This window comes from Neurospora tetraspora (genome assembly GCF_033439725.1).
Source record: "Neurospora tetraspora strain CBS 560.94 chromosome Unknown B0H65scaffold_9, whole genome shotgun sequence".
In the NCBI taxonomy this organism is placed as follows: Eukaryota; Fungi; Ascomycota; class Sordariomycetes; order Sordariales; family Sordariaceae; genus Neurospora; species Neurospora tetraspora.
In genome coordinates this window covers 540,179-552,137 of record NW_026944391.1, presented here as the reverse complement: position 1 = coordinate 552,137, position 11,959 = coordinate 540,179, and the positions used below count along the sequence as shown (strand labels likewise).

The following is an 11,959-nucleotide window of genomic DNA, read 5'->3' as shown; positions in this document are numbered from 1 at the left end:
TCCCCGATTCAGGTACGACCATTCACATCTTCAACAAGGTCAGTCGTTTTGAAGACCTTTCCCCTGCAGATGCTGGTGATTATGTGTGGGCTGGAGACATAGTCCAGGATAACGATGGCTGCAGAGAGCTCAAGCTCCTCGACGTCGCCCTGGTGTCAGGCATGGCCTGTAACTTGGTGTCTTTGAGACAACTCGAAGAGCAACAGATCTGCTGGGATCATAAGAATGGCTGCCTGCGGCGGGGTCCCAAAGGTCAAAAACGACGGGACCTGACCCGGGCAATACGCAGAAACCATGTTGACATCTGACAAGCCCCTCCAACCATTGTTCCTTTTTTTTTTTTTTTTTTTTTTTTTTTTTTTTTTTTTTTTTTATAAAAATTATCGCGGGACAGCTGGTTCGACCTTAGTTCAACACGAGCCCTCTCCCCTCGAGCCGCAGATTCCCGGGTTAGGCAGTGGGGCCGACAGTTACCTAGCTCACGGGCTAGGAGGCTATACAAGTGAGGTGACACCTTCCAGATCCATTCCAGGCATTCAATGTGACGAGAAATTAAATTTGCGAACGAATGGGAAGCACGTGGGAGGGAATATCTGTCATTGTCCTCGCCTGTTCGCGCTTATTTAGAGAAACATCCATCCATCCCCGAACGAGCACATTTTTCTTCTACAATTTGGCTTTTGACGCATGATAGATAACCATTGGATGGTCATTGAAACGGCCACAATAAGATTCACAATCTGCATTTCAACAGCGGAGTCCCATGTTCAAGAAGTGGGGGTTCCACCAGATGCATTGTGCATAAACGATCATCGTGCGCCTCCTCCAACCCCATTGGATCATCGCTCGTCTCGTAGAGGTCACAGTATCATACATACATATACTATGGTACACACATAGCGTGCTGCATGTAACTCGGACACTTCGAGGGACTTTCAAAATTATGCATTAACTAGATTATTAGCAGAATGGGAAGGTGGCCTTAGGCTGGAGACAACAACAGGAACGCCTGGGAATGCAGCTAGAGAGGATATTCTGGTGTATATGCACAATTGCGGTTGCAGGGGTTTCTATTGTATGGACATAGAAGAAGACCTTGGTCCCCTGCCCTGACAGCCCACCACGTCTTTTTCTCTCCGAGGAATCAACATTTTGTTCTTGTTACGCAATCGTAATTCGAAACACAACGAGGAGACAGACACAGGGGTTGCTAGACAAGAAGAAGTTTATGTTCGAGCCCGTTAAAACGACTGTATCCCATATTTAAACGACCGTGTACCTGAAATGCGTAAGCCGCCTGCCGCAGAGGTTAGGGTCAGGGTTAGTTGGTATTAGGGTTAGCGGTTAGGGTCAATTAGGGTTAGTTCCGGGGGGCAGGGGGCCGGCGAGAGGCCCCCGCAAGTGAATGTGAGTTTGACGCTGAGAAAGACGTTGTTTTGAGCTTTGAATGTCGTGATGTTGAATGATGATTCTAGTCATGACTTTGGTAGAGGTTTTGGAAGCGCGAAACAGATACCACGGACACCAATCTTGGCAGTTCAGCATGGTGGACCGCGCCAAGGCCGATATGTTCCATATGTCCCAATGTCGAGTTTACGAAGTAGTCTTCAGTTCGCAACATCGACACTTGATGGCTAACATCAAACGCAAAAGTTCTGACATGGATATTTGCTGGGAATGGGGAGTGGTCAGGGACAGTCGTTCAACTAGGAGACACAGTCGTTTTAACGGGCCCGTTTATGTTGGGATGGAAATGGGCAACTTGACCCGATGACTGCGGTAGTGTATCGCTATGTTGTTGTACTGGTTTCACTAACATGGCAGTTGGGTGTTTAGTATGGAATTATGATTTTGGCCGCTACCCTAATTTCGCAAGACAGAAAAGAAGGACGAAACGACAAAGCTGTGACCAAACCCGGGTCACCAATGTGAATGCAATACCAGAATGCTTGCTCAACGAAAGAAACAACAACAAGGTTAAAGAGAGTAAAGAAGAGAAAACAACAGTGGAATACGTGAAAGTCAGGAGACACGCTGAAAACAGAACAGGCTGCTTTTAGAGATGATGATAGTGATGATGATGATGATGATGATGATGAATAATGCCGGATCTACCTACATGATGGACTAACTTAATAACAACATGACCTTTCTTCCCACCTGCCTCGCGTCTCTGACCTGGAACTACACCTCCGCTCCAGCCGCTTTCCTCTTTTGCCTTAACAGCAACAGCAACAGCAACAGCAACAGCAACAAATAATAACAGGGTATCCGAAACGATAGACGGAAAACAAACAAGCCGACAGACAATACATTTCTTTCCTTCCTTTCCTTCTCCTCCTTCTCCTTCTCCTCCTCCTCCTCTACCTCTTCCCCCGAGTGTTCGTTAAGTGGCGTGGGCGAGTTGTTCATAACAGTTTTATACGTGTGCACCGCGCCCGCGCACAAAGGGCAAATGAACAACAAAAACGTTGATAAAGGGAGACCGAGTTCCGCCGCGATTACAGGATTATGATAGCATCCTTCGGGACAGCCGGAAGAATGAGTGACGAGAAGAACAAACAAACGATGACGACAGAGACACAACAAACAAGCAGCCGACCAGACAATTTTTTAGTGGAAAAGGGATAGACAGAAGCAACAACCGAACCGAGCACCCCATCACCGACCATTTTGCTCCCCCAAATTGAGCCAGCTGATATCATCGCGCACTACCTGCTGCTGGGGCGGCCGTGATGGTACACGTTGTTGCTGGGCAAGCTGAGACGGCACCCTCCCCGCAGGCGCCAGGGGAGTCGTGTAAATGCTCGCGCTGTACGCACTGCTGGGGGCGCGGTCAGCGCCCCACGGCTTCGTGAACTCGGTCGGGTCCCAGGTATCGTGCACGGAAGCGGGAATGCCGCTCGAGTATCCCGAGAGGGAGCTCACGCCGCTGACGGGGCGGGGCATTTCAATCTGGCCGCTCATGCCCTCGTACCGCTTCTCGTCGTGGTGGTCGCGGTGCGCGATGGTCGGGCTGCCCGAGTTGACGCGGTTGAAGGTGAAGGACACGCGTGGCTCGTAGACTTGGAGGGGAGGCACTGTCGCGCTGTCCTGGGTCATTCTATGCTGAGTATGCTGGCTGTAGTGGGAGCTCACGTCCGAGACCACGGTGGTTCGTTGGGAGACTTGGTTGACCACGGCGCTGTTGGTGTTGTTGCCGAGTCCGATCACGTTGAGGGCTGAGCCGCCGGACCAATACCGGTTCCATCCGGAGCTGCGCCGAGTCTCCGGGTCGACGTTGGCAGCGGCCGCAGGGTTCCGAGGCATTGGCTGGGCTGGGGTGGGTGCGAATGAGACTTCCTTTTCGTGTGGCGCCAAGAACGGATTCTCTGGTGGCTCGGGGGATACGGTTTGCGAAACGGGAATCGGCCTGCTGATGGTGCTCTTGAACGCCTTGAAGGTGCTGTCGTCCGAGTTGCGCCTGCCGAAGCCGTTGCTGATGCTGAGCTTGCGGCCAGGGGAAGAGCGGCCCGGCTTCTGCTGGTTTGTACCGCCGCCGATCATCGCCAGGGATGACATGGAGCCAAATGAATCCTGCGCCTGGTGTCCATGGCCACGGAAGGGACCCTTCGTATCTGGCGGGAACCCGTAGCCAGCCTTTTCGTTGTAAGGTCCTCCGCTCCCACTCCTTGCACGGCCTGTCTGGTTGCGTGCCTGCTTCCTACCCTTCCTCTTGATGTAGAAGTAGATGGCGAACAAGACAATGGCAAGTCCAAAGATTGAACTCAACACTGCGGCAAGGATGATATTTGTGTTGGACTTGGAATGGTTCGAGCTCTCGGCACTGCTGCTAACAGCCGCGGTAGCAGCACTCACAGGGGAAACTGAGGAAGCTGTCGTGGGAGTCGCGGTGACCAGCGTCGTCGGAGCTTCCGACTTTGCCAGACTCGTAGAAGTCGTCTGCGAAGCAGTTGTGGAAGTTGCTATTGATGTTTCCGAGGTTATCGAAGAGGTGAAGTCGGCAACGGACACCTTTTGATCCACCAACATGTCCGTCGTATTATACCAAGAGTTGGTCTTGGCATTGAACATGCCCAGAGGTTCCTCCGAATTTCCTCCCACAAACACAACCATCCCATTAGGTGCCTGCGCAATCGCATAATTACTCCTCGTGCTGGTGGGTGCCAAAGTCGCGTTGTATTGCGGCCAGGTCAACACGTTCAACACATTCCTCTTTTCGCTGGTCGACTGTTCCTCCTCCTCTGCTGTTACATCCCGCTTCGTCGCTGGCCCAGCGTTCTGAATGGGTTGTTCGGGCCCAGTAGTTAACAGTATCCGCTGCACTACATTGGGTGACTGTGTCATGTCGAAGGTGAAGAGATTTTGTGATCCATCATCGCCGCGCACCAATGCCGCCTTAATTGCTGATGCGATCGGCGCGGCAAGAGTTGCTCCCGAGTCCCTCCACCCTGTCTCAGGCTTAAAAAGCATAACCTGTTTGTTCGCGGTGCTGCCACCGACCATAACAGCCTCGCTGTCCGACCATGGTAAAAGAATCGGGTTGACCGCAGGCGGCACGTTGGCTTCGAATGATCGAACATCATGCGGTGCCGACGCGCCGATGGCATATGTTTGTGTGGATGGGCCGGTTGACCCATCTTGGTTGCCAGCGTAAACAAGGATGGAATCCGTTGCGTTAAGATAAACAGCGCCGTGTAGTAACCGATCCTGTGTTACCGGTGCTGGCAACTGAAGAGACTCCCATTTCCCTGTCGAGTACGTGTACTTTTGGATGCCCTGGTAGCCCTCCGTTTGTCCCTTTCCGCCGACGATAAAAAGTGAAGATGTCGCTGCCGTGCCTGTTGTCGCGTCTACGCAAACGCCGCCCGTGACCTTCTCGCCCTGCTCCAACTTCTTCCACTTGGCGCCTGGGCTTAACTGTAGCGACTGAAACGCGTCGGCCGAGTACGTATAAAGCGTGTTGTCGAAAATGACGGCGCACGCATTTGTCAAGGGAACCTCGGGCTCGGGGAGGGTCATTTTGTTGTTATGGCGGATGTCTCCCCGTTCGTGACGGGGAGAATGATGTAAATATTAGGGTGAATCGGCCGGGTCGGAGGAAAAGAGGTCTTTGCTGATGATGTTTCGTGCCGGCTATAGCGACATGATGAACTCGCAGAGAATGAAAGAAAATGAGTGACAGGTGACGATGCTGAGTAAGTCTCTGATCAAAGAGAAGCTGAGAACAATGAATGATGTTCTGGAAGTCGAAGAGGGCCAGCCCTTGTCGGATCAAAGGAGAATTGTTGATCGACAGGAACACCTGTTGGATGTTTCCGAGAAGGAAGATGAGAAACAGAGGGCCTTTCGTTTGTGTTGCGGGAAGAAACGAGGGTCTGTGACTCTGTGTCGCAGGATCGGGGGATATGAAGCGGACTCTTGGACTGAATCTGGTAGGTTTCCACTCTGGCTAAAATGGTCTGGTGGAACTCGCAAGCCCCTGGCACATTAATGCTTCTGTGCTAGCGTCGTCGTCGTCGTCGTCGTACAAGCAGATGCAAGGAGATATTTCATGGGCTCATCAGCGTGAGACAAGGCAAGGTCTCGTAGCAAACTTTTTGTTGTCCTGGGTGAAGGAGAGTCGAGCACTACAAGCCGGATCCCAGTGAGACAGGCAAAAACGCGAAAAGAACGGGAGGAGGAGGAGAACCGAGAAGGTAGATAGTGAGTGAGACGAGGCCTGACGGAGAGACGAGAGAGACGGCAGAGACTCGACGAGATGGAAGGACGGCACAGAAGGACCGAGACACTGGAACGACTGGACCAGGACGAGAATGGGGGAGATTGTGCGGACGAGGCACTCGCCCACTCGGAGCATCTGGCACTCTGGCAGGGAGGGAAGATACACCAGTCGGCGAATCAGAGGCGCCAATGGGCCGGACAGGGGACGGAGCAGGGGACGGCGCAGGCACTGGCAGGGGACTTTTGATCCGTTGCGTCACGTATCGTTTCGCGTGAGGTACCTGGGATCGCATAGACGCCAGGGCCAGGGGGGAGGTAGCCGGTCTTGGTCGGGACATGTCAGAAACAGCTGGTGACTTTGAGGGTATCCATACAAAGGGGGCTCAGGCGCAAACAAACTTGGTACCAGGTAACTCTGAGCAGCACACGAGCTCGTAGCTGCTACCTCGGCTGTGCTTGGGGCATTTCCAGCCTTCCTGTCACTGGCGGGCTTGCGTGTTCGCCCAGAGGCATGGTGTGCAGTAATGCGTGATGGGTCGTGACTAGTGTTGAGACGGGCTATCTGTCGTTGATATCAGGATACGGTTGTGGATGTTCTCCGCAGATGCTAGACCGGGATTCGGCTGGGTCTGGGACGGACCTGACCTTCTCTCGCAGGTGTGGAGATGGAAGCGGTGCAAAAAGAGGCGAGGACCCTGGCCAAAAGTGGACGGCCTCCATCGAGCGTGACTGGAACGGGCAATCCGGTAGAGGGTCGTGATCAGGACCAATGACAAACAATCAGCTAGAAAATCAACAGGACTCGTAAAAATTAGCGTCGATAGGCTGCCTGTCATCCAGAGCCGAATTCCGAAAAAAGAATTCTGGTTCAAGATGGCCATGTTGCGGGAGGTCAGAATTATGTGAGAGCGAAGCCAAGACGACAGGAACCAACTGCAGGATGCAAGTCGATGCGAGAAAGCCGGAGCCGCACTCCGACGAACTTCTCATGCGAACTGGGCTTCGTGTGAGAACTGAAAAAGTCTCTTGGCTCTTGTCGCCTGGTCCTTCCTTTTGCCTCGTGCCCTTGTCTGCGACTTCCCCTCGCCAGAACTTGAAACACCACCTTACTGGTGCGTCCCTGGTGAAAACGGTCTTGGCAGGACCGGGTGGAGAACACCCTCAGTGGAGTGCAGTGTGGGGTCCTTTTCTTCGCCTGAATGTCTTTTCCTCACATCACCCGTCCTTTCTCATTTGTCGCATTGCCAGCATTGCGTGTGAGAGAGTACCAGAGTCGAGAGCACCTAGTTCGGAGATGGAACACCACACCAACAACCACCTGTTCATCCCATCGTATCATTTTGCACAGACCAAGAGCGCCCCCTTAATGAACCATTCGGTAACAAGCAGCGAGGCAAGCAATCCGTCGGCAAGCAAGCAAGCAAGTCAGGAAGCAATTTACAGTACAGTAGCAAGCAAACCCAGGGACCAGGAGTCATGGAACTTTACAATATCCAGAAGATGACGTTTGCCTTGGTCGCGCAAATTTCCATGATACCATACCATCGTCATCTCGAAATACGAAGGACGGCAACGTCTTTTTTTGCGAAGCCTGTCAGCAATTTATTCAGTGCTATAACGAGGTATCGACCTTCCCATCGTGGAACTTTCCACATGCAGGTGTTGTGCGTTTCGACGGCAGTGTGTGGGTGGGAGATGTCACGTCTGCCATGCCTGGTTCCTGACTAGTAATGGTTGTACAATTCTGTAATAACATGGCCAAGTAGAGTGATACCGGCCAGTCTTCTATCGAGAACTGAAGTGCATCTGTTTCCCATCTTCAAGTTGTTTACATTCATTCATCACCTCGGGCAACACAGCCTGGCGCGCCTGGGAATGGATGCGCGCCATGACAAAGTCTTGGCGCGGTCAACATGGTAAATTAGACCGGAGGATGATGCATTTCTGAGAACTTGATATCAACTTCCTCTCCACAGGCTTGCGCGCAAACTTTTGGGTCCCTGTTGCAAGGGAATGTGACAAGTAAGCAACTCCCATTTTCTGTGAGCTATGATACCTACTTAGTACCTCTGGGTTTGTGTGATTTAAGGAACGTCAGTCACCAAGCACTGAGGCGCTTCTATTACTTCCTTTCCATCATCTTCGCCCATCTCTCCGTGACTGCCTTGTCATCAAGAGGTACCCAGCAAACCTACAATAGGTACAGAATCTCCACACACAGTTGCACACACTAACACACGTTTTTACGTGCCGCACGATGTGGGCGGGATGGAATGCAATGCGAGACTTGGATGGCGTCCTGGCGTACGGAAAGGATTTGCACAACGATTGGAATGCTCTGAATGAAAACAACATCAACCTCAACTCAAGGCTTGAATTGAAGAATGACAGGTCGCGCGTTTATTCGCCCGCGTAGTCCCTCACTCTCATCTCTCGATTACATAGCTAGCATACTATGTAAGTTCTGGAGTGTCGATCACTCACTCCAGTGATCACCGACAAGCGAAAAGCGTTCGAAAAGCGCAAAAAGTTGAAAGCCATGACATTCCTCAATGCAAACTGAAATGTCGTTTCCCGTCGTGACAACCAAGAACCAAGATTGATCAATAAGCGCCCGCACTACCCATCCTCCGATAAAGCTCTTGCATTGGACGAGGCTAAGTACAGTTCAACCCTTAAAAGTTCGTTAGCGCGGGACTTCACTACGCACTCTTCGCAACTCAACCACCATTCCACCACATTTCATGCAAGAAGTTGGTATCAACCAGATGCGCTTTGGGGGCTTTATACACTTTATCCAATTTTCCGTTTTGAATGTGGTTGTCCCGTTGTTTTTCTGTGAAGTTTTGCAGACCCCTGTCACAAGAACCGCGCTAACAAACTTTTAAGGGTTGAACTGTAAGCAGGTGATGACTGCTCACGCGTATCAGGACCACTCATCAGCTTTTCCCCCAAAACCACCCTCCCACCCACCCTATGAAAGATCGACAGATGCAGGTACCGATCAACTGCCGGGGTGGCAGTGACCGCAGTGGAGCAGTGATTCACAGAAACGTCGCATAACGGGGAAAGCATCAGATGCTCACCACCAAACCCCAATCGCAAGAGTGGCGCGCGGCTTTGATATCTCATTAGCTGTGTGATCTCGCACTCATCACACCCGCGCTTGACATTTTCACGGTGGTTAGGCTACTGGGCCTAAAGGTTGTGTAACAGTCATGCTGGAGCATCTTCTATGAGAAGCATCGTCACCCAATCAGTAAAGGAATAGACCATGATGATGAAAATCGTAAATGTGGGAAACTCTTTGGCCAAAGTCCCAAAGAGCTCCTGGATATCAATTGAAAAAGCACGCTGTCAAGTGACCGCCCTATAAGAATTCCGCTAGCCGACCCATTTCCGTTACTCCCTTGAGATAGTATGCAATGCAAGTATTGTACAAAGTTAAATTCCTGACGCTTAAAAGCCTTCCTCGTTCCCAATCTTCGTTCCTTGGCTTTTAACAATTTTTTTCTTTCTTTTCCTTGGTCTCCAACTCATCCAAGCAGAGGTAGTTACCCTCCTGGCGCTGATCCACCATCAACTAACAAACCATGCTCACGTTGTTGACCTGCGCTGTTCCCTAGACAGCGTTGATAAAGGCCGTGGGCGGCAAGTTCGCCCTCTGCTCCTCGAATGACTTGAGTGCCAGCTCAAAGTTCCAGTTGGCAGTGCCACTAAGACACAACTCCGAGTATTCTGCTGTCATGCCAGTCCGCTTCATCACCTCCTGAATCAGCTGGTTCTTCGTGGCGTCATCCAGAATCACAGGTCCTGCTGGAGGCACAGCGTTGGTAACCGGAACCTGCGGGACCTGGTTGGCGACAGGGGCCTGTACAGCAGGTGTCTCCGCGGGTGTCCAGTCATGAAGGGTGAGTTGATCGCTAATGACCCGGTATGGGTGCACCGGCGGCGGGTTGCTCGGCTTGCTGGGTCCGAGGATGAAGGTGCGCGTGAAGGTGCGCTTGCCGTAAAGGTTTTCTGTAGTATCCGACTCCTCAAACTGGCCATTGACCGTGATGAGCAATCCCGTAGCGAAGCCGTGGCCGGTAGGGTCCGCGAGGTTGGGGAAGGTGTGGCAGTCGATGAGCCATGCACCAGGGTTCTCCATGCTTGGATGCCGAGTACTGGGGAGAGCCTTCCACATGTCCGCAATGAGATTTCCTCCAGTGAAGAGACGTTGTACCGTTGCTGGGTTTTTCTCTCCCAGTTTGTGCACGTTCCGAGAGTACTTCAGATAGGTCTTCCAGGGAAGATTACGACCCGAATTGGCAATGGCTTGAATCGAAAACCACGAGTCGTCGTCGTAGAACTCGGCAGCGAGGCGGGCTCTGTCAGTGTCGAACATGGGGAAGAAAACTTGGACAAAGATGCTCGCCACATTAGCCTCTCCGTCCCGTAGGTTGGAGGGGAACTGCGGTAGTGGCGTAGGGTGCATGCCCTTGAGGGCCTCGGCAACTTCTTGTGGGCTGCGAACAATTTGTCCGTTGATGTTCTGTAGCGATGGGAACCATTTGATGAGTTCTGCCACGAAGTCGGGCTGGGTGGTGATGGGGTTGCCCGTGAGATGAAGCTCTTCGAGGTACTGGAAGCGATGCTGCCACTTCGCGATCTTGGACAGACTGTCGAGATTGTTGCTGCTCAGGTCAAGTCTCTTGATATCTGGGAGTGATGAAGCAAGCGTGAAGACCTGCATGACGTCGTTAAGGCCGTTGCTGGCAAGGGAAATGGCCTGTATCCCTTCACGCTTTTCGGCAGCGGTCTTGTACTGCTGACTAGCAATAACCACCAAGACTTTGAAGGCCTTTTCGGCCCGATCCTTGGAATCAAACGTGCCCATGCTGCTGAGGATAGGATCTGTTCCAAGAGAAGACAAGTCGAGCAGCTTCAACTCTGGATTGTAGCGCGCAGCTAGCACTGCAGTCAATTTTTGCTTGGTCTCCTCGGCAGCCTTGGAAATCTTGTCTTCGGGGCGAGGCATCCTCTCGGTGGTTTCCGTAATCGTCAGGGGTGCACCGGCATAGGTGAAGCCGTTGAGCCTCAAGATCTCCGGGGCATCATCCTTTCTGACCGTGATCCAAACATAATCACCGTCCAAGATGCTCTATCGATGGGTTAGAACATGCCGTTTATCGTAGTTGCAAATATTGCGCGCTTGGGGATGTCCGTGAATGGGAAAGTATACCTTGCCGATTGTAACTGCTTTGTCTTTAGAAGCCTTTCGTTCCAGAAAGGTGAGAAGGGACCGGAGCCCTCCATCGCGATTACCGGTAGCTTTGCTGTTGCTCATACCGAGAATCTTCAGTGTTGCCATATTGGACTGCGTTTTGCCGACGGGACCTCCGCTGACGTAGTTCTGTAGGTTCTGCACGACCCGGGATGATGTCCGGGAGTTCACCGCACCTCTTCCACCACGGGCATCTTTGGAGCCACGTCCTCGACCGCCGGAAGCCGACCCACCCCTGCCAGAGCCACCAGCCGGAGCATCCATCGACACATCTCCATCTCGGTCAGTCCTCGGGTTTGCGCGACGCTTCTGGATTCCCCCACCACCGCCGCCTGTTGCTCGGGGTCCACGAGGAGGAGCCCTTGCGGTTCCGGCGCGAGGACCAGTAGGAGGTGCCATGGTTGTTCGCTGAGTTCTGAAGAGAGAACAATTTGGTGTTTTTTTTTTTCGCTGAGTTGTTGTTGAGAGGACGGTGAGTCGTGGAGTTGCGGGGTGGTTTTGTTCGCTGAGTTCTTGGCTGCCCTGATGGTTAGGGTTCCGGTCGTGATCGGGGTAACTGGTGAAGGGTACTAGATGCAGAGCCGGGGCTTACCTTTGGTGTCGCCGTCAGGCGAGAGAGCAGCCTGCTACAAAACAGGCGGCCGATGCCGACCGGGGAAGGATGACCGCTGGGTGGATTTCAGACGCTGTATTTGCGGATAGGTGTCAAAGAACACTCCGCTAAGGGTCTGGGTGCGCTTCTCTTCTTAGAAAGGGATTTTTGGAGGTAAAGAAAGAAGTAAGAGATGCTTGGAGGTGAGGCGACAAAGACGGCGCGGAGGTTAAAAGGTACGGAACGGAGGTAGAAGTAGAAGGCCGCCGCTTCGCTCGTGATCGTTCGTTTTAATATTCGTACGGAAGCTGCTACCTATGGAGTAACGGGCGAGTACGAGGATGGGCAAGAGTCATCAGCCGGTCGGGGTGAAGAGG

At 52.4% G+C, this 11,959-nt stretch overlaps 2 protein-coding genes across 2 annotated transcripts; both read right to left on the bottom strand.

The window, feature by feature from the left end:
• Positions 1-2,536: 2,536 nt before the first annotated feature.
• B0H65DRAFT_333206 (uncharacterized protein) lies at positions 2,537-5,326 on the bottom strand. Its single transcript, XM_062823535.1, has one exon. It carries the CDS (start codon positions 5,020-5,022, stop codon positions 2,662-2,664), a length of 2,361 nt encoding a protein of 786 aa, XP_062676980.1. The 5' UTR covers positions 5,023-5,326; the 3' UTR covers positions 2,537-2,661.
• Positions 5,327-9,223: 3,897 nt separating this feature from the next.
• B0H65DRAFT_333175 (uncharacterized protein) lies at positions 9,224-11,680 on the bottom strand. The gene is made up of 3 exons (XM_062823533.1): positions 11,583-11,680; positions 10,949-11,507; positions 9,224-10,867 (listed from the first exon to the last, which is right to left on the bottom strand). Exons 2-3 carry the CDS (start codon positions 11,387-11,389, stop codon positions 9,347-9,349), a joined length of 1,962 nt encoding a protein of 653 aa, XP_062676979.1. The 5' UTR covers positions 11,390-11,507; positions 11,583-11,680; the 3' UTR covers positions 9,224-9,346.
• Positions 11,681-11,959: the final 279 nt, after the last annotated feature.

Coding starts and splice junctions, on each gene's coding strand:
- B0H65DRAFT_333175 (XM_062823533.1), bottom strand. CDS start 11,389: ATGGCACCTCCTACTGGTCCTCGCGCCGGAACCGCAAGGGCTCCTCCT. Junction 10,868..10,948: donor AAGCAGTTACAATCGGCAAG/GTATACTTTCCC, acceptor ACCCATCGATAG/AGCATCTTGGACGGTGATTA.
- B0H65DRAFT_333206 (XM_062823535.1), bottom strand. CDS start 5,022: ATGACCCTCCCCGAGCCCGAGGTTCCCTTGACAAATGCGTGCGCCGTC.